The following is a 20,475-nucleotide window of genomic DNA, read 5'->3' on the forward strand; positions in this document are numbered from 1 at the left end:
CCCCTTTTCAAAAGACTTCATCATCTAATTGGATGAATGTTTTCCATTATGAAAAAAATAATTAAAGAATCACATCAGCTGTTTCTATTTGCATTTAATCCACCTTGAAAGCTTAGCCACAAGTCCTAGGGCATCATGGCAAAATCTGAGTACTGAGGTCTAAAGAGAAGCTGCTGATAGGCACCTCAGACAGGAGCAGTTCTGTTACTGAGCTTGGAACTACAAGAACATCAATAGTTTGCTGTGCCAGACAGGGAAACGGCCCAGGGAACCTGCCAGTTTCCTGAGATCCACAAACAATATCCAGGTCCAAACATCAAATTGACTTTGCAATGAAACCAGTCTGCAGAGAAACAACACAAAAAATATTTTCCAGATGCCTTCTCCCTGGTCTACTAACTCAACACAACCACAAAAGTAGTTGCTATGCTGATTTCATTTTTACTTCCAATCTTCTATTTAAACATTAATTAAAAATGGATTGGCAAAGTACTGGAGAAGGACTTTAGTAGCAAGCTACATTAATAAAGGTAGAGGAAAAATAGAAATGCATAAAGACATTTTGCCAGAGTTGGCCTACCTTCAATGGCAACAAGACCATAGCATACTCAAAAGCTATTTGAGAACAAAACAGTCTAGAATAGAAATTAAAATATCTGCCAAAGGCAGCGCAATTAATGTGGTTGCTCTCTCACCATTTTTGCATTCTAGGAGTAAACATTTTAGACTGAAATCCAGCTGGACTTTTGGAGCAGTTGCCTGTGGCTGATAACTAAATACAGCTTTGCCTGCCTAAAGATTTCCCTTCCTCCCTTCCAAGCATAGCAGTTTATTTGGAATTGCAAATAGTGCCCATCACAAACCGCATTGCAAGGCATCTTAATGAAAAACTACCTGGCACAGAGTGATCCCATTGGCCTCCCCAGCTTGTAATGCTCCATGGGAGTGAGTAATGTCTCAGCATCCAACCACCAGTACATTAGCAGATCACACCAGAACCCTGCCAACAGCATTCAGAGGAATCATTCCCGGAAGAGACAGGCGTCACTGGGAGAACTTGCACAACCTGCTTGTCACTGCCAGCCCCCAGAGCTTGACAGGGCAAAGAAAAAGGATCGGTGGTAGTAGGAGGTAAAGAAAATCCATCCAGAGCAGAGTGGTTCCCAACAGATCATCATCTTCACATGAGTCTTGAAAATCCCCAAAAACCTTCTGGTACCTTGCTGCAGCACTTCCTTTGAGAAGAAACTTTTCCTAATGTCCAGTATGACATATGTTGAGGCTGTTAACACATATTAATCCCTCTTCAACCAAAAAGATAAGCTGCATCTTCTAACTCTACTTCCAATGTCTGTAAGTTACTGCAGCATTATTAGCCTCCTCTTTATTATCTTGTCCCAAAGGCATCTCATATTAGAGTGAATCTTGAAGCCACATTAACTCTAGAAATGACAGTCACAGGCCAACTGGACAAAACAGTGCAGCATGGCTGCCAAGACAAAACCAGACCCCAGTCCAGTGTCTGACCAGCTCTCATCCTGACTTTCCCAGTTTTTAGGGCCTGGATCATACTGTAAGCATCCATGCAATTGCATGGTTTGCACAAGCAGCAGCTGCATCATTGAAGCACACCAGACTTCCACTGGTTTATCTTCTGCACTGTTGTACTACAATGAGATAAAAAAAATTGCATTGCTGGCATTTTTCATGTAGTATGAAAAATCCAGCCCCTAGGATATAGAGGAACTTGGTCTGGCTGCAGCAACCTGCAATATACACATGCCTGAGACAAATGCCCTCTCCTGCTCTTACTGGGGCATTATAGTGCATTTCTCATCTTTATTCCAGAAGTATGGGAGAATTTATGCCAGAATCTGGGAGAATTCTCTGTCCATGACAATGGGGATTGGGACTAGATCATCTTTAAGATTCCTTCCAACCATTAATATTCAATGATTTTGTGGAGTTTGCCCTCTGGTTACTAAAAAAGGCAAAAGCATATATACATGGGATAGCTAAAGCATGCAGTGATCATAGCTGCAGCATCTCCACAGATAGTGGATTGAAAATGCCTTCCAGAGAAAGCTAGAAATGTGCATCTTTTCTTCTCATATGGAAAAAAACAATGCCAGCCACAATGCCACAGAATTTGTGGTAATTCCATCACGGAAAAAGCATGGACAAAATTAAGTACTTTCTATAAACAGCTGCTTTCATCAGAGGGACAGCTCTGAAACGTAACAAAAACAGTTCCCATTTCCCATTCCACCAGTGATCACGCCAGGAGAGCAATCCTAGTAACTGTGTTTTATTCACTGTAGCTTCTTGGAATCTCTTGGAAAACCTACTATCAAGAAATGAGATAGTGAGATTTAAAACTGTAAGAGCATTAAAGGTGCTGCTACCTTTTTTTGCACATCCTTATCCTAGAAATCAGGGAGAGAGGAAGGAGGAAAAGATCATAGGAGGAATCAGATTATCTTCACAAGGAGGTTGGAGAGAGCATCTGATGAGCAGAACAAGGAAAAATTTCATGCACTAACATAAACATCTAGAGAGGGAAAACAAGCCTAGACTCCAAACTGCTCACTGAATTTGTACACAGCATATGTGTTCAGAGAGGAATGCTTTTGGAAAAATAATGGTTTACAGATCTTTTGGGAATAACAGTATTTTTCACTAAAAATTCTCCTTTATTTAGAAAAGCCTTGGCAAGAAAACATTTTATCTGATCTCTCCAAGGTCCCTCAAGAGCTTCATGACCTTGCTCAATAAATGCTTCTATTAGGGCAGATTGATACTTGAAGCCCAAAAAGAAGTCTGCTTTTCCCAATATCAGACCCACTGAATTAAACCAAGTGCCCTCCATAAGAACATAGAGAACACAAACCTCACTTCCACACAGACTAGCATTTTTGTATTTTCTTAACGATTTTCACTTCAAGATCCTCAGGTATTGTACAAAGCAGAAATGAATTCTGCTCCACACCACCACTTTGTGGTAGCTAAGTAGTACTATCCTCGTTTAACATGGAAGAGGAGATCCAGAGAGGTTAATTGTCTTTCCTAAGGTCACAGAAAAAGCCTGTGGGCAGGACAAAGCAGAGAACCCAAATTCCCTGATCTCACCAGCTTTTTGCCTCTATCATAATCCTGACCTCACTAGCTGCAAATACAGAAAACAAAAGTTTGTTGCCTGGAAGGGATTATGTTTTAGTAAGTTAAATTGTGATTTCAGGGATGTGTGAGAAAAGGAGAATAGTAGATTCACAGACACTTGCTTTTAAAATAAAAATAATTAAGAAGCAGAGGAGTTTAACATTATAGGTAACAAGCAGCTGCAAAGACCTCCCTTTTGTGGAGTGTCTGCAGATCTTCTTTGCAAATCCATGCAGTTTTCAGGAATACCCCACCACTAATGCACAAAACTTGATTGATCATGTTTTTAATAACACATAAGTGACAAAAACTGAGCTTTTGAAGTCTGTTCAAGTAACAGAATTGGTAAAAGCAAGCTGTTTGCCTCTTTACTGCTTTGGGAGCCTGAATACAATAACACAAAAACACATCCTACCTACTCTACTAGGTCAACTGGCATAATCATGACATGAGTTAATATCTGTTGTCCATTTCCAACACACTTTCCTGCTGCTTTACATCTCCTGTGACCTAAGAAAATTTATGTTTTGTGATGTGGGGCTGGGGACCAATGTGGCTGGCAAAAGAAGCCACACTGTTTGCCTGAGTGACCTTGGGCAAATTGCTTCATGTTCTTGTGCCATGGACACACCAACCGTACAATTAGGTTAAAACTGAGCAGCAGCAGAAAAATAGGTATTGGATTCAGCCTTATCTGTTAATTAATGAAAGAACCCAGGTTCAAGCATATAACTTTCCCTCTACACAGTTGAAAAAAAATCCAATTAATTACTAAATGCAGTATGTTTTCTGCAAAAGACAGGAGAGAAAAAGACTCAGAATGCTAGACCTCATATTAGGAAAATCACAAAAAGATAACATTAGAATTTATTTTCACTCTTGCTTCCCCTTCCTACAAACACCACCCTGGCAATAAACACCAGTCTTTTGCTTTAGATTGTGCTTTTGAGTTGGAAGCTTTCAATGCATGGTATCCTGAGGTGCAAAATCCTAATGGCATGCCATGAACAATCAAGATTTTTTCTTTCATTACCCTTCTCAGTCACTTAAAGAAGAAGGAATCTAGTTATTTAAATAGCATGTTTCTGTGAAAGAAACTGAGGAGAGTGAATTTTGTGAAAATCACTTTCTGAGCTATGCTTTAGAAAAAAAATAACCTTTCTTTCCCCTGCAAATGCCTACAGAATGAGTTTTCATTGCTACTTTAAGCAGAAATACTCAAAATTATTGGAAATCCGTGCTGGGAAGGCATGGGGGAGGCATTTAAGCTTCTTTTACTCAACACCCCTTGATTCAGCATCAAAATGAAACAAAAGAGAGGGCATATAGGTTGTTTTCTTCAGTACATGGCATTTTATGTTAAAAATAAATAGTCCTAGAGACAAGTGTAGTGTTGAAATATACCATACAGCTGTTTTCTTTTCAGTGTGTGCTTTCATCTTTAATGAGAGTGAAATTCATGTCTGGCAAACACAACTGCCTTTAAAAATTGGTTAAATCAAAGTAACATCTACATTGCTGTCAGAATTATTGCCTAAGTAGCAATAAATAGACAAAAAAAATCAAGTAAAAAAAACCAGTTGAATTGCACATTAGAACCTATAGCTGATGCACAGATAGAGACACAGATAGATAAGTAGGTAGACAATTTGCTTTTTCATGGCTAGTAAGTTCCATGAAGAATGTATCTGAAAATGCAACCAATCTGCTTTATGCTGTTAATTGCTTTATATTCATTTCCAATAGTGGCAAAACAATAAAAGAGGCATTTTCAAGGCAGTGACAAGCTATAATAATCAGAATAATGGGAATATTGTCATCAGACATAAAGGTTTCCCAGAGTCCTTTAAATTACATCTGTTCCCAGACTACATGAGAGTAGGAATGGTATTTCTGATACCAAGTCAAAAGAAACTTCAAGTTTTGTCCACAGCCACCTGCCGGGCGTTGCAGAGCGGGCGTGAGGGAGGGTCCTGCACTATCATGGCACAACGTGTGGGCTTTTGGGACGTGCCCTCTACACACGCACACACACAGTCCCACAGGCTTCCAGGGACACCTCCGAGACTCGTTATTATTGACTTCGGGGAAAAGGCCTGAGATGACACGGATTTTTTTACAAACTTTCCACTCTGCTCGCACTACGTGCCTCCCCTCAAAGCTCCTTGACGTGCTGCGGGGCTTTCCGCTCCTTAATGAATTAACGGGATCTCTCTTGCCTCCAGCACTCACAGCGGGGCACTGGAGGGCTTTTCCACCAGCCCTGTGCATCACACATGCCAGGCAGGGAGGCAGCGAAGCGTGCCACGGTGTTTATTACATACGGGGAGACTGGGAGTGGGGGTCCCCAGGGCAGCGGCACACGGGACACGCGGGAGCGCAGCGCAGAGCGCTGGGGCCAGCCCGGCCCTCCGGGGCGCTGCCCGGGATCGCGGCTCTGCCTCCGGGGGCGGGGGCAGAACCGTGCTCCCACTCGCCTTCACCTTTCCCCAGGAAAACTTTTCTCCTGCGGACATCGCTCCGTGCCCCACTCCCGCTGGCCATAAGGGCAGGGTGCCCGCCCAGCGCCCCTCTCCTCCCCGCAGCCCCGTCCCGCTGCTGTCCCGGCTCCCTCCCCGCCAAGCGCTGCCGGACCGGAGCGGGTCGGGTGGGGTCGGCTCGGGTGTGCGGGGCGGTACTCACGCTGCTGTTGTGTCCGGACCAGTGCACCATGGCTTGGTTGTGCGCCGCATCCCCGGTGAGCGCGAAGGTGGTGCTGCTCAGCCTCGGCTCCTCGGCCCCTCGCGGCCGCGCCGCTCTCCCATCCTCCGGGGGCCCGCGGGGCTGAGCGCGGCCGCCGCGCTGCCCCTCGGCCGCGGGCACTCCCCGGACGCCGCCGGCCGGCAGCGCCCGGCGCCCCTCGGTGCTCCGGCGGGTCCGCGGCGCCGCCGGGCCCCGGCTCCCGGGCGCGCCGCCTCCCGCCCCCGCCGCGCGGAGCGCCGCTCCCCGCGGCCCCGCTTGGCCCCCCGGCTCCGCGCCCGGCACCGGCTCCGCGGCGGCCGCCGCCCCGAGCGAGCCCCGCGCTCGGCCGCCCGGCCAGCTCCGTAATCCTCGCGGCGGCGGCGGCTGTCGCTGCTCCTGCCTAAGGCGAGACGAGGAGGACGGCCAGGAGGGCGATGGAGATGAGCAGGATCTGCAAGTTATTTCGGCGCCGGTGCAACACCAAGAGAGAAGTAAGAACCATGTCCAGGCGAGAAAAATGGTGTGGCAGGTCGGAAAGCAGTTGGTCCCCTTCTCCATGCCTTTGCGGAGCGAGTCGGGGGGCTTGCAGAGGGAGGGGGGATGAGGCGCTGCGTTTAGGGCTCTTTTTTTTTTTTTTAGGAAGAAAGGGGCCGGATTCTAATTATAATATTTATTATTTGCAAAAGGCGCCTCTTTCTCTGGCTCTTCTTCTTTCTCTTCTTCGCTTTTCTCTTGACTCTTTCTCAGCCTCTGAGACGATGACCAGGAAAAAAAAAAAAAAAAAAAAGGAAAAGGAAAGAAGGGGGGGAAAGGAAAAAAACTCTCCCCGGTAGTTGGAGTCTGTTCCTTACTGTTGCTGGATAATTTTTTTTTCAAAAGTGCTTTTCAGTGAAACTGTTCACGTTCAAGGATTTGATCAAGTGAGAGGGTACCACCACACGGGGGGAGGAGCCCCGAGCCTTGCCAAGCCGCCGCCGCCGCTGAAATACACCGCCGAGTCACCCGCCGCGCCGCGCCGCGCCGCCGGGGGCCGGGAGCGGGGCCGGGGGCGGGAGCGGGACACCGCGCTGCACCGAATCAGCTGGAGCATCACCCAGCCTTCGCTCCTGATTTGGTATGTGTGCTCCTGGCCGAGAGAAAGCAGCCGTCATTCCCCCGCTTCTCCTGATGTATATGTACATAGACTCGTGTTTACAGCGCTGTGGGTGCTCCTCGCCCTGTGTGTGTGCGCGTACATGTACGCACAAAGGCTGGATGCCAGCCACGGGTACGGGGGCACGAGGGAACGCAGCTGGGATGAGCGGCTCTTGGGTGCCTCCCGTGTGTGAGAGCGCACCCACGGACCCGGCCATCCAGCAGCATCCCTCCAGAGCCGGCTCCGTGCGTGTAGATGTGCCCGTCCCAAGCGCAGCCTCCCGGCCGCGGGAACTCGCGCGTGTGCGTGGGAATCCCAGCAGCCTTGCCACCGGCCAGCAAGGGAGACTGGCAGGATTTGTGTGAGGCCAATAACGAAGAAAGGGCAGTGTCTGCAGGCAGCTCCCTGCAGCAGCATCTCGGGACTGTGTCGGGAGAAGGAGCGAGGGGGATGTGTTTCTTTAGGTCACGGCAGCGCAGCGCTCCCGCTCCCGTCGCACGGATGCAGTTCCCCTGGCCAGGACACCTGTTTTCTGCTGGCAAAGCTCAAGAAGCCTTTGCAGCTTCAGCCCCCGGACAAGGTGTGAGTAATGGCAGGCTGTGAATGGGAGAGGGAGGCTACTGCCGCCTCCCGCGGCTGCGGGGCGTCCCTGTGGGTCACCCTTGGCATCGCCATCTGTGCCAGTGCCACGTCCCTCCGGACCGATTCATTGCAGCAACACGTCGGCACTTTCTCTTCGGATCAAACCCACGGTCGACCTTCTCCCGTTCTCCTCCTCCCTTTGAAAAGTGTCGATAATTAGCGATTTTTTAATCGTCCCACCCTCCTACTTCCCGCATCAGCCATTCTTTGCCGTCCAAAGACGGATCCACCGACTACACGGCTCTCCCCGCGGTCTGCCCCCTCCCCACCGCCAGGCCGGGTGCGGAGGCGGCTCAGCACTTTCTCCCGCCTACCGCGGGTCTCCCAGCCCGGCAGGGAGCGGGGGACAGAGGCAGGACCGGAGCTGGCGCTGCCCGCACCGGGGAGCGGGGAGGTTTCTGGCCGGCTGCTGCCCGGCTCTTGGTCAGCGCCTGCTGCAGAGCGCCCGGCCCGGGCTGGGAGGTCCGTGCAGCCCGGCTGCCGCAGGGGAGCGAGCAGAGAGCCGGAGGAGGGTAGAGGGGCTGCACACAGCGCTGCCTGTTGCGAACGGGGGGAGCGGTCGCTGAAGGGCTGTCCTGCAGGAGTGGGATGCGGGGCCGGGTGGCAGCCGGTGCGCACAGAACAGCGCTGACAGCCTCGCGAAGGCGGCGGGGGCCGTACCCACAAACGCGGACCCTTATTAGCCTCAATTCCCAACGCAGAGAGGGAAGGTGGGAGGTGGGGGTAGGGGAAGCGAATCTCCCACTCCCAACGCAACGGATGGTATTCCTGGCTTGGAATCGGCTCCTTTTGTACTGTGCTGCCAAAATGTTTAGATGACATTTTATTTGTGTGGGAGCAGTGACGTGGGCCTGAGCCAGAGCTGCTCCACAGAACCTCAGGCAAGGGGATTTCACAAATTGCACACACTTGTGGCAGGGGCTACCCTGCATGCACAGGGAGACACCAGCCCTGAGACCGCACACTGCTGCTGCTTGTAAGCAACCAGCAGGGTGTGGGGAACAGGAAGGAGCCCACTGCCCCTCAAACTCGACAGCTGCAGGAACAGAGTTCCCAGCTGTGTGACATTAGCAGCACACGTCACCCCAGTGTCTTGCCATTGCTGTGCACTGTGAGGAGAGGCACTGCCCACCTAATGCCATCCTCTAGCAGTGAGGCTGCAGCTGTGTCAGGAAGAACTTGTTCTTAAATTATAATCAAAGTTTCTGCAGTCCCTCTGGACCCAGCAGCAGCTCACTGCTGCTCCTGAAGGTCTCTGCACATCCAGAATCCCAGCCACCACACTGTAAAAGCTACTGTGGTGCTAGCAATTACCACTACTTAGCCAGTCCCCTGCAGTGCAGTCCACACAGTCCCATTTATCTCTCAGCCTTGCTGGACACTGCTTAGGATCTAGTCCTTGTCCAGATCCTGACCAGTCACTCCTTTGTGCAGCAGCATCCTTGGCCAAAGCCCACCCAGACCAAGACAGGACTTGTGGGCACATCTCATTTCACAAATCTTGCCAGCACAAAGCATTTCTTTGTGTCCACCACATCACTCTTTGTCACCACAAGAGCCCAGCTGTGCTGGACATGGTACAGAATGTAATGGTGAACACTTGCATGCAGCCTAACACTTTATTTGGGACAGTACTTTCACTATTCCAGTAGCAGGTGTTTTCCACCCTGCAGACTGGAGAGCCATTCCTTGCAATCACCTCTGTGAGTGTCATCCTCACCTGCCACACTCTCGGGGATAGTCCCAGACATTCAGTGCTGATTGTATCAGTGAGATTACCCCAAGCCCTAATTTCTCAGACAAACACCCACAGGAAGCTCTGGTCTTTCTGAAGCAAATTCTAAAATGCCTTCATCAGTGCCTGCTTATTGCTACTAGATAACAGGATGCACAGCTGGGGGAGTCCCACTGATGATGTGGGACTGCGTACTAGAATCTCCCCGCTCTGCCTCAGCAGCCGTGCTCTCAAGTGTCTTTCCTTCTCCAGAAAACAAAGGTAATGTGAGCAACACCCCCATCTCCTGCACGATTCGTGAACTGCGTGCCCATGGCCAGCGCACAGAAAAAGGGGCTTTTCCAGTTTGTACCATCTCTGTTGCAGGAATAACAGATTTGCTTCAAAACCTGGCCTCTTGCATGACAGGGTGACAGTGAGGATGTCATCTGACAACCCCAGATTTGCACAGTCTATATCCAAGAATAGAAATGGAATAGTTCAACGCAGTATCCATTACAGGCTGTTTTAATCCCTGATCTAATCCATTATGATCTGCTTTAATCCCCACCCAGCTGCAAACATCCATTCAAAGAAGCAGGGGTTGGTGTTATATTCTGTTGGACCATGTTGAGTTTTAATTGATGTAGAGAAAACCATATGCCCTAACACCAGGCAATGCAGAGGATTTCTAAGTAAGTAAGTAAATGTTCCGGAAGGCAAATTGTGGCACAAATACAAAGTAGCAGAACATTCCTATAACCGAGGGGGAGCTGAGTTCAGTTAAGGAGAGAAAAGCAATTGGGGTAGTTATGTTTGTTTGGAGGGGGTGATTTGGATGGAAGAAGACTAATGACACTATCTAAAGAAAGAAGCAAATAGAGCCTGGCAATTGCCAAAGCCTTCAAAAGCAGCATTGATTATTTGGGTTTTACTTTTTCTTTCCTCTTTCCTATTATATGAATTTCATGTGAGAAAAAAATAATTATGAAATGTTAAATTCTATCACACATATCAATAACTTCATCATATCTGCCTCTGCTGTTGATTGTAGACCTGCTGCCCAGTACCCCAACCCTTCTGTTTTGCCCAGCTCTGCCTATCATTGCTCCATGTCCCTCTCCTCCTGAAGGATTGCACACACCCAGAGCATGTCTCCCAGTCACTATCCCCACAGGAAATTTCTGAGTGGGAGCTGGATCATGAAAGAAAGGAGGAAGGGTTAGGTAAGAGACCATAAGAGGAAAATTTAAAGAGGGGGAAAAGAAATTAATGTCCCAGCTACACTGCACTCTTTTCACACCCTCCCCTGACGGTCTCCTGAACTACTCAAGCCCTCCCAAGGGAGTAAATCCCACACATACTAAAAGAAAAATCAATGCTTGCTCCAGTTAACTTTAACCTATTTATTATGTGTGAGACCAGTCCCTGGAAAACAAAGCAGCTCTGTGATAATGCTGTCTTGTTTACCAAGGAAAAGCCTGAATCTACCTAAACAAAAATCATTAAAAGCTGAAGTACCCCTGTACCCTCAGACAAAGTGTCACCTGCAGGCAGGGCCTCCACAATTTTTGCTGGTGCAGTACTACCCCATTGTGGGACAGATTTTCTCTGAGCACAGCCAGGCAGGGTGTGCAGCAGACAGTCTGACTGAAGCACAGCAGGCCCGTGGCACTGACAGACCTGCTGCAAAGCTCCTGAACAGAGGCTGCAGAAAATTCTACAGATGCTGCAAGAGGGAGTCTGGTTTCTGCACTGAGTGATGAAGTGGGAGTCCAGCAGCCCAGTACAGCAGCCAGAAACACAGGTACCACATAGCAGCACACCAAGGGAGGTGTTTCACACAGCCTGGATCAAGGGACGGTGGCAGGACACTTGATCTCAGCTGATCTTGGAACAGGGTCCTCACAAAGTGGATCCCCTCACTGCATCACAGCACCAGTCTCTGATCAACACCACTGACAGTGCCCCAGAGCAGGAGAGGGAGCCACAGGCCACACTGGGACTGCAGCAGGTTGGGGCTTAGCAGAGTGAAGAACCCCTTCTGAAAATCTCACCTCGGGCTCCCCAGCATGAGCAGATGTCATGTCAGGTTTGCTGACCAACTGGACTGCATCCCTCCTTTTGGTTTTATCTATCTGCACACCATATCTGTGGGAGACAGAAGAGCCCCTTTCCTTCAGGGATGCTCAGACAGCTGCACTTTCTTCAGCCACTGATAAGGCTGCCCAAAAGGTGCACAACCTGCACAGTGCAGGTAAGACACTCAACAAGACACAGAGCAGGCAGGGGTGTTTTCAATTTTCTGGGGAAATTCAGCAGGTTTTAAATCATGTTTCTAGTTAATGCTGGGCTTTATTGTTCATCTTAAAGCCAAGATAAGAAAATCCCCTTCTGCTGATAATCAGCATCATCAGGAATGCCAAAGAGCTTATCAGAATGGAATGAGCGCACAGATTTGCAGCATACACAAAGATAAATTGTACAGCACACAAGTTCATGGTGTTGAATTCACTGTATATTGAAGATTCCATATATTTTTATCTTAGAGATTCCAGTCAGAAATACAGGATCCCCCATCTCCCAGATTTCAAATCATTTAGGACCACAGTGAGATACTGGACTTTCAGAAGCATTTGCCAAGTTTTTGAAAATATGCTCCTTAGCATTACTTAGAGAGCTCTGGATCAGGACATTTAAACCTTCAGCCCCTCTTTGTCTTCTGAATTCAATGAGCTCATCTAAAAGCTGGGTCCAACTATGCCACATATTATGAAGAAAGGAGGAATAATGGCTCAAGATGTTACAATATCTAAGAATACTCTATGAGTACTGAGATACCCCATTTGCAGAAAGGCTGATTAAAACCAGAAATGTGGCTACAGTTCATTAGATCATTGATTCAGGAAGACTAAATGACCCTCATCTCTCTTCCTGTCCCAAGGTTTGTCTCAGAGTTGCAGGTTCCCTGAAGAAAAGGAATCTTCCTTACTGTTAGAAATGTTGTGCACCTGTCATCAGCTTTTCATTTCTGGTTGTTAATGAAGCCTCATGCCTAAGAGGGTTTGGGGTTGGCTTTACGGCCACCAAAAGGGAGAGCACAAAAGCTGCCTTGCTGTGCAAAGACAGTCTTTGTGAACATGGAGCCTCCCCTATGCTTGTTCCATTCCTGGAGAAACAAGACAGAAAAATGACAAAGTGCCTTTCCCATCCCACAGAGCACACACTGGGAGAATGAGGCTGACATGGTCAGTGGCACAGCAACAGTTCTCTCTCTCCAAGACTCTGTTCCCTCCCCAGTTACCTTTTTCCTATTTTTTATCTTCGTCCAGACAAATCTTTCCTTTTTCTACTCTTCCCTTCCCCTAAGTTTGAGATAGACTTAGAAGGGGAAGGAGCTGGTATTGTTTCTCCTCTATTCAAGCTAAAAAGTGATTTCTCCATGTGTGAATGCACAAAGGCAGAATTTTCTTAGCAAGCTAGAGAGAAACAAGTCTGGCAGCAACCCCAGCTTTGATGGTGGGACTTCACAGGAGGATGTAGAACCTGCAACAGATTGGTGCTCTTTTCTCTTCCACAACAAACACCATCTTTTAAGATTCTCACCTATGGCTATTTCCTTCCCTTCTTTTAAGAAGAACCCCAAACAAGAGAGAAATTGAACTACAGCACAGAGGAAAGACTTTATAGTAGTCAACATGAAGGGAAACTTGTATACTTAGCACAGAAGAAACAAATCAAGAAGGAAATAAAGAAAAATAACGCAAAACTACAGCAGTAGGTAGCTGGCTGTAGGCACGTGTTTCTTACCAAGCCAGTCCTGGCAGTCCCCAGATATCCTGTGCACTGAATCAGCAATAACTAACTCCTAAAAGGAGTCAGGTTAAATCAAATATCATGTAAACAGAGATTGAAACATTCTGAAGGGGAGAGTCTCAGACAAATGTGTGCTCCCAGCACCTCTAAGACATGAAGTAGGAGAGAATTAAGTGGCAGCTTTTACAGCCTTTGCTAGACTGTCTTGGCCAATAGCTTCAACTCACAGGGGACCAAATGAAGTTTCACACCACCAAAGGAAATTAGGAAAGATAACACCATCCCCACAAAGAGAATAATGCATGCAGTGTAATGAATTCTGGCCGGCAAAGGCCAGGCATCACAGCTCTATGTATTTCCATGATAAAAATGCCAATTACTAAATTAATAATAATTTAAACTTTAGCAATGCCTAGAGTTCCTGTCAGGCTCCAGGAAAAGGCCTGCAAATGCAGCAAGGAGACAGTTCCCTCTCCGAAGTTTAGGTTATGACTTGAAAGCAGGAAACTTGTGTATTATTTTCAAGACAGACTTAAAATGAGAACAGTTAAGGAGATTTATCTTCACAAAATAAAAATGTACTAGGGCAAATCAGGGAGTTTGTCTTGGAAAGAAGGAGGAAAAACCTGCACAGGGATTTATTGCAATGCAAAATCTGTCACAGGCAAGGGGTGGAGAGGCCAAAAACCTGAAAGGTTTGGGAAGGCTCAAGGGAACTTCTTCCCTTGAAAGACCACCTGACCACAACATTTATTACTCCAACACAGAGTGTGTTTATTCTGTGTTCTACCAAGTGATTTAACAGCTTCCTTGTTTTCTTGATGGTTTGAATCTATTCCTTAGCTTTCTTGCAGATGTCCAGGTTCCAGTGCAGTACAACAGAGACCACCCTTGTCTTTTCTCCCTTTTCTGAATCTGCCCAACACCTGGCAATTTCAGGAGCAATCTCAAGAGGGTTAAAATTCAGGGACACAAATGAAAATGCAATTAATAAGTCTGCCACATAAAAGATCCTGATGCTCATGATGCAATCTGCAAGGGGTGAACGTTTTTCTTGGGGCTTCCTGTGCTCCGCGGCTGCGATAACGCACGGCAATATTGTTAGCATTGATTTGCCGCAAGGTGCGTGTTCTACATCTGCAAGCTACCTGGGGAAATGGAGGGAGGCTCTCTCCTTGAAAGGCTGCAATTACTTAATTATCCAAGGAAAATGACATGCAGATTTAACAGCACAGGGAAGGGTTAGGACTCACTTCCCCCATTCCCAAAGAATACAAAACAACGCTTCTCTGCTACATGATCTCCTTGCAAAGCTAACGCTCCTGGTTTGGTATTATTAATTACCCAGCTCCTATTCACTGGAATTCAGAGGTGTTGATACTTCGCATCACCCCCAGCTATGCTTGCAATTCATAAATCATACTGAGAGGAGTTGCCAGGAGAGGAGAGGAAATACTAAAGGAAACTTGCAAGCATCTCTGAATAGGCAGCTGCTGCTCAAAGAGGCTGCATCCTTTGCACAGAGTCAGATGTAAACCAGGATTAGAGCTACAAGACAGCAAGAGACATGCCAAAAGTGGGCAGGCAAGACAAAGAAACAATGCATTCAGACAGAAAAGGTAAAGGAAAGCAGATGGCCCTGGGGATTAACCTTTCATCTTCACGTCCACAGGCTAGATCAGATGGTCTGATAAAAGCTCAAAGGCTCTATTATGATTAATAATCTGGAAGAGGTTGACTGTAGTCCAAACAGAGAAAGGTGGCAGTTCTAATGGTCAAACCAGCACTGATTTCCATTTCCCTGGAATTTAAAACCTCTCTCCCAGTTTTCTATTTGTAAAATAGATCTGAAACTGCCTAACAATATCAAAGGTAAAGTTTTGAACAGGGTTTTGGCCATCCCACACCTCCTCTTTATACAGATATATATTCCCCAGGAAGTGTCCATTCCTCTGCTCATCACAATGGCTGTGCTATTGTGAAACTATTGTGTCCTTTTTAAGGAATTGAGAAAGGTAAGTTTGATACCCAAGGGATTTCTGTCTTAGGCAGTTAAGAGACTGATGACCACGTCTTTCTATTGACCCCACTCAGTTGCCCTCTGGCTGGCACCAGAACAACATGAAATCAGATGTGGATGAAAAAAAACAGGTGGGAAGCATCTGGACCCAGATTTATCCCTATCTATGAATCTCTCCATTCACAGGGTTGCCTTTTTTGGGTTGGTTTTTCCTCTCCTTTTCAAAAATCATTTCAAAGTTACAAGTAGTTGATCCTTGAAAGCAAGGTTTGTTGTAAAGGAATAGCAGCTTCTTGTAGGGCTCACAAGGTACCTCGAGGAAAAAGAGAAACTTAAAGGCACACAAGGCCTTCATTTGGCCTCTCAAGTTCAGTTTTCTTATTTTGAGGGAAGGAAAGGATCTCCTTCTCTTTCCTCCTTTCTGCATTTTGACCCAGAGAAACTAAAGATCTTAGGTTGCTTTGTTCTTTCTCCATTGTGGAGTGTGTGTGTTTTCCCTTTCCTCACGCTGCACCTCTTCAGTACTTTTACAGCCCTGGGAGCTTGACAATGTGGCAAAAGAAACAATGAAAGTAACACAGAAACAGAAAAATAAATCAGCTGGAAGTTATTCATTCCAGTATTCTATAATATACTGAAGGGGAAAAGGGGCAAAACAGGGTTAAATATCATCCTCAAAGACCACTGATATGAAATTCTGAAATACTGAGATTTCTGGTCTCAGTGAAAACCACAGAAAAGAGAGACAAAAAAATTACAAATACCTTAACAGAGGTAATATTCTCTTTAAATGTTTAATTTTTTCTTAAAAAAAATTTTAAACAAGGTTTTTTATTAAATGAAACCCTGAATTAATGAGTAAATTTTAGAAATAGCAGGTTTAGCCTGACACTTTGCTTTCCACAAGTGGATTTCTCATTACTACCATAATAGCATTTTTATGTTGCAATTAACTTTTCTCCTCCCAGACTGAAGAGAACATTTCTTATTCTTCCTGCTAGAGTTTCCTCCCTATTATCTTCATCACTGCATTACCAGCACAGGAGATTCAGAAGTACTTTAAGCTGGCAACTAAAGAGGTTTTCCTGCTTAGGTCTGTCATTGAGACCCACCTTTATCACAGAAGTAGACACAGGAGGGAGCTCAAGCAACCCCATTCACACTGAGGTTACATGTCTTCCTGCAGCAGCTGAAGTGATTTTATACCTCTAATTCTCAAATCAGGGTTCTTTTAGGTCTTGAACTTAGATCTCCACACCTGCCAGAATAGAAGTCTCCTTTTTTAGATAGCAAAACAACTGATACGTGCTTCCTACATACCAGAAAAAGAAAAATCTGTAGCAGCTCTGGCTGAGCTGAGACCAGAGGGATGAAATCTTTGCTCACCAGATTTGGCAGTTGCAGATGTGGCTGCACACACACTTGGAATTTAACAATGCTCTTAGCACTGCTGGCTGAACCCTCAGCTGCCTTTTCTGTTTGTTCTTGCTTGTCTACTTCTTTCCCCTTGCTAGACCTCACAAAGAAAACCCTACAAGTTTCTCTTCTTTTGCCTCCTCCTATTCTGCCTAAGCAAAAGACATCTCCTGGGGAACAGGGAGCAGGAATTGCTTCTCTTCAGAGAATTTCTTTATTTGTGCAACAACCAAGGCAAATCTCTTGAAAGTAACGTTCATTTACTCTTTATATTCCTTTCTACTACAGATTTCATCCCCCTTATTTTGTCTCCCTTTCCCATTGCCCTTAATAGGAATATTTCATGGAATCATGAAATGGTTTGGAAGGGAGGAGACCTTTGAAGGTCACCTGATTCCAACCTGCCTGCCACGGGCAGGGACACTTTCCATTAGACCAGGTTGCTCAGAGTTCCATCCAACCTGGCCTGGAGCACTTCCAATTATGAGGCATCCACAGCTTCCCTGGGGAACCTTGCCTGTGTCTCACCAACTTTCATAATAAAAAATATTATTCGTTATGATCAATATGAAATAGCCTCTTTCAGTTTAAAACCGATGTCCTTTGTCCTGTCATGACAGGTCCTGGTAACAAGTCTCTCCTGTCCTATAAATCCCTTTATGTACTGAAAGGCTGCAGTAAGGCTTTCCCGGAGCCTTCCCTTCTCCAGGATGAACAAACCCAGCTGTTTCAGCCTTTCCTCACAGGAGAGGTGCTCCAGCCCTCTGATCATTTTTGTGGCCATTCTCTGGATTGCTCCAACAGATCCATGGCTTTCCTGGGCTGGGTGCTCCAGAGCTGGACACCATACACCAGGAGGGCTCTCAGAGAGCAGAAACAAATGGGCAGATTAACCTCTCTTGACCTGCTGGCCATGTTCCTTTGAGGCAGGTTGGCTTTCTGGGCTGCAAGCATACATTACCATCTCATATCCAGTTTTTCAGCACCAAAATAAAAATATTTGAAAGTGTCTCTTTAACCCGAGTTCACAATCCTCATTAAAAATGAAGCAGTGCATGAGAATTCAAAATAAATTCTTACAGGCACCTAAAATGAATTCACTAAAGGGAGAATCTACAGCCATAGCCCTCAGCAACTATTGTCACCTGTTTCCCCATCACACACACGAGGTCAGGAAGCCCTGGAGGCAGCTGACACAATTAAATGAAGATTTGGATCAAATCATCTCGAAGTCAAACAACTGTGAGCAGACACCAATATTAAATGTTTGCTCATTTGCCAAAATATGGCCAAAAATAATTTTATTTTGGCACATATTTCTATAAAGAATAGAATAGGCACCGACAGTGTGGTCTATTCTAGGTTTTCCTGCTTTCTCTAACATCAGCAGTGTCAGATAAATTCTGGAGAGAAAGATAGTTTTGTTCTACCTTTTTCAAAAGAGGTTTTGGAGGATGTGATTATTTACTGTCTTTCTTTGCAGTCCTCACACTATGAAACCCAGCTTAGGCATCAGCTTTGCACACCAAAGCAGTAGTGATCTGTAATAGCTGCAGCACCAAGAATGAACCTGGATGCATTAGAAGAGCCCAGAAGAAATCACATGTCCAAGAGGACTTCGTTAGATGTAAGGAAGATTATTGACTTTTATCTTCTTACTTATTTCCCTAATTTCTGCTGCTCATGATGGATGCAGGGATGTGATTATCAGCAGCCTTTTTGCTGGGATGCACTGGCTGCTGCTAGTTGTCCTCTTTCCAGCTAGACCCATACAGAAGTCCCCAGCTGCTGTATTATCTTTCAGGCTTCTCATAATTTGCAAGGAGAGATAATTCTTCATTTGAGGGGAGAAAAAACAGGCTTGATTTAATTTTTCATTTCTCCATTTCCCTTGTATGTAGTGGCCCAGTTTTCTAAAAGGCCTGTTTTTCTGCATTGAGATGGTGTGCTTTACATCCCTGAAGAGAGCAGACATTCCACATTACCATCTGAGCACACTCAGTGGGGTACTGGAGTGCAGAATTCTTAGTCTGTTCCTCTGCCTCATTCATTACTGAGCAAATGCCTCCACAATGAACCAGCAAGTTGGCAACCCCATCTGCTCTGAATATACCCTGCCATTAGAGGAACCAACAGAATGTGCATGGCATTCTTGTCCCCTTCTTCCAGCACATCCCAGAGGGCTTTGCAAACAACATAAGTCTTGAATGGGCATGCAGGTTATACATTGATTTTTTTTCAAATGACTCAAAGGATTTAAAGTTAGAACAGGCTCAGCTAGGCAACTATGAAAGTGTCAATGGCAAACTTAGGTAAAGAACCCAGCGATCTTGATGCTGTTCTGCCTTCTGGTCAGGTCTTCTGCACCTTAAATTAATTTCACTCACTGCTCTGAGCAGAGGTCTGAAACTTATTTTTGACAGGGACTGCATTTCACCTCTAAGGGGAGTTTCTCCTTATTTGTATGCTTCCTTTCCCAATTCTACTGCCTCAGAAGTCTCATTCTGTCCCAGACCTGCATATTGGCTTTCCTCAACCCTCCTCATCCTGCATGATGCATTGATCTGTTCTTGCTGAGACTGAAGGACACAGGTGCCTGCATTTATGCTGGTTTGCATAGCAATGATTATAAAGAAAGTACAATCAGCATTTCCTTTGCAATATCTCCCAAGAGAAGCAATATTAAAACCTAGATTGTTAAAATACTCTCACTAACAAAAGGGTTTCATCCTGGAAACATCTTTTTAAAATATCTGGGCACTGCTATTTAAATACAAGTTCCAGTCCTAACCTGGAGACACTGAAGACTCAAACACGCAGGATACAGTGTGAAAATAAAGCCATTTCATGACCACACAGTTCCCTGCCACACAAAGCCACCACCAGCCTCTCTCTGCTCACCCTTGTTCACAGAGAGAAGTTCACTTCTCTCTTCCAGGCACAGCACATCCAGACACGCAAACCCCTGAAAAACCCAGCAGGGACTGCTGCACTCTGCTGCCTTGCAGGATGCTCGGGGCACCTGCCCTGGCCTCCCTGATTGTCACAAGGGCCACAAGGGAAGAGCAGTTGTCTCACAGCCACAACAGCAGGGATATATCTGCCACCTGACTTCAACTCTTTTCTTTCTTACAGGGAAGAGATAATGCAAGGGACCCTGAGGAAGGTGAAAAGGAGGTGCAAAGAGGAGGTATTGGAGATCAGAAGCATGAAACTGCTCATTTGGTGCTTCTTTCCTTTTCTTTTCCTTCCCCAAGATTTTCTTTTAAACAGAATTCTCAGATGATGTCTACTTTTTCCTAGATTTTTTTGTTTGTCTGTTTTGTTTCTCTAGGAGAGGAAATAAAGCTGTATATTTTCACCTAACTATATTAGTTATTGAGTGTTTTGCACTGTTTTTGACAGAAAGGCTAAATGTTTATTAGAAAATATTTTGACAAAGGAGAAAACTAATTTCCAGCTAGGTCTAACTGTAGGAAAGGTGAGTATGGCTCAGTGAGCCTGTAACTGTATCAAAGGTTTAAAAAGTGCCAATTTAAAATCTAATCCCAGCACCCTTGCATGAGTGGTCCTATTAAAGGGAGAAAAAATTTACTTTTTTGCCTTCAGATTTATACTGGTTGTCAATATAAGCAAATGAGAATGAAAGAAATTCAGAACCACAGCCTGTTCCAAGCTGCACCACTTCAAAGAAACTCTCCAGGAGTCAAAGGATGTGCTTTTAATTAGCACTGGAAACACAGAGTTGAATCTAGAAGATATAGTTTTTAAGTTAACAAAGGTGGTATCATTTATACACTACAGCATCTCTGAATCATACAATACATTTCAAAGACAAAAGTTAGGATGCCT

General features: G+C 45.9%; 1 protein-coding gene and 1 long non-coding RNA gene across 2 annotated transcripts in view; one reads left to right on the forward strand and one right to left on the reverse strand.

Annotated features, from left to right (window-relative positions):
• LOC134421857 (VPS10 domain-containing receptor SorCS3-like) overlaps positions 1–6,834 on the reverse strand; it is a 267,518-nt gene extending 260,684 nt beyond the window's left edge. Inside the window, exon 1 of the mRNA XM_063163236.1 lies at positions 5,842–6,834. Coding sequence (XP_063019306.1) covers positions 5,842–6,438 — 597 coding nt within the window. The 5' untranslated portion in view covers positions 6,439–6,834. The remainder of the gene's footprint in view (positions 1–5,841) is intronic.
• A 526-nt stretch (positions 6,835–7,360) lies between these two features.
• LOC134421858 (uncharacterized) lies at positions 7,361–19,969 on the forward strand. Its single transcript, XR_010028694.1, has 3 exons — positions 7,361–7,595; positions 18,107–18,250; positions 19,759–19,969. It is a non-coding gene; the product is annotated as an uncharacterized LOC134421858 (long non-coding RNA).
• Positions 19,970–20,475: the final 506 nt, after the last annotated feature.

The sequence above is a fragment of the Melospiza melodia genome, chromosome 9 (genome assembly GCF_035770615.1).
Source record: "Melospiza melodia melodia isolate bMelMel2 chromosome 9, bMelMel2.pri, whole genome shotgun sequence".
In the NCBI taxonomy this organism is placed as follows: domain Eukaryota; kingdom Metazoa; phylum Chordata; class Aves; order Passeriformes; family Passerellidae; genus Melospiza; species Melospiza melodia.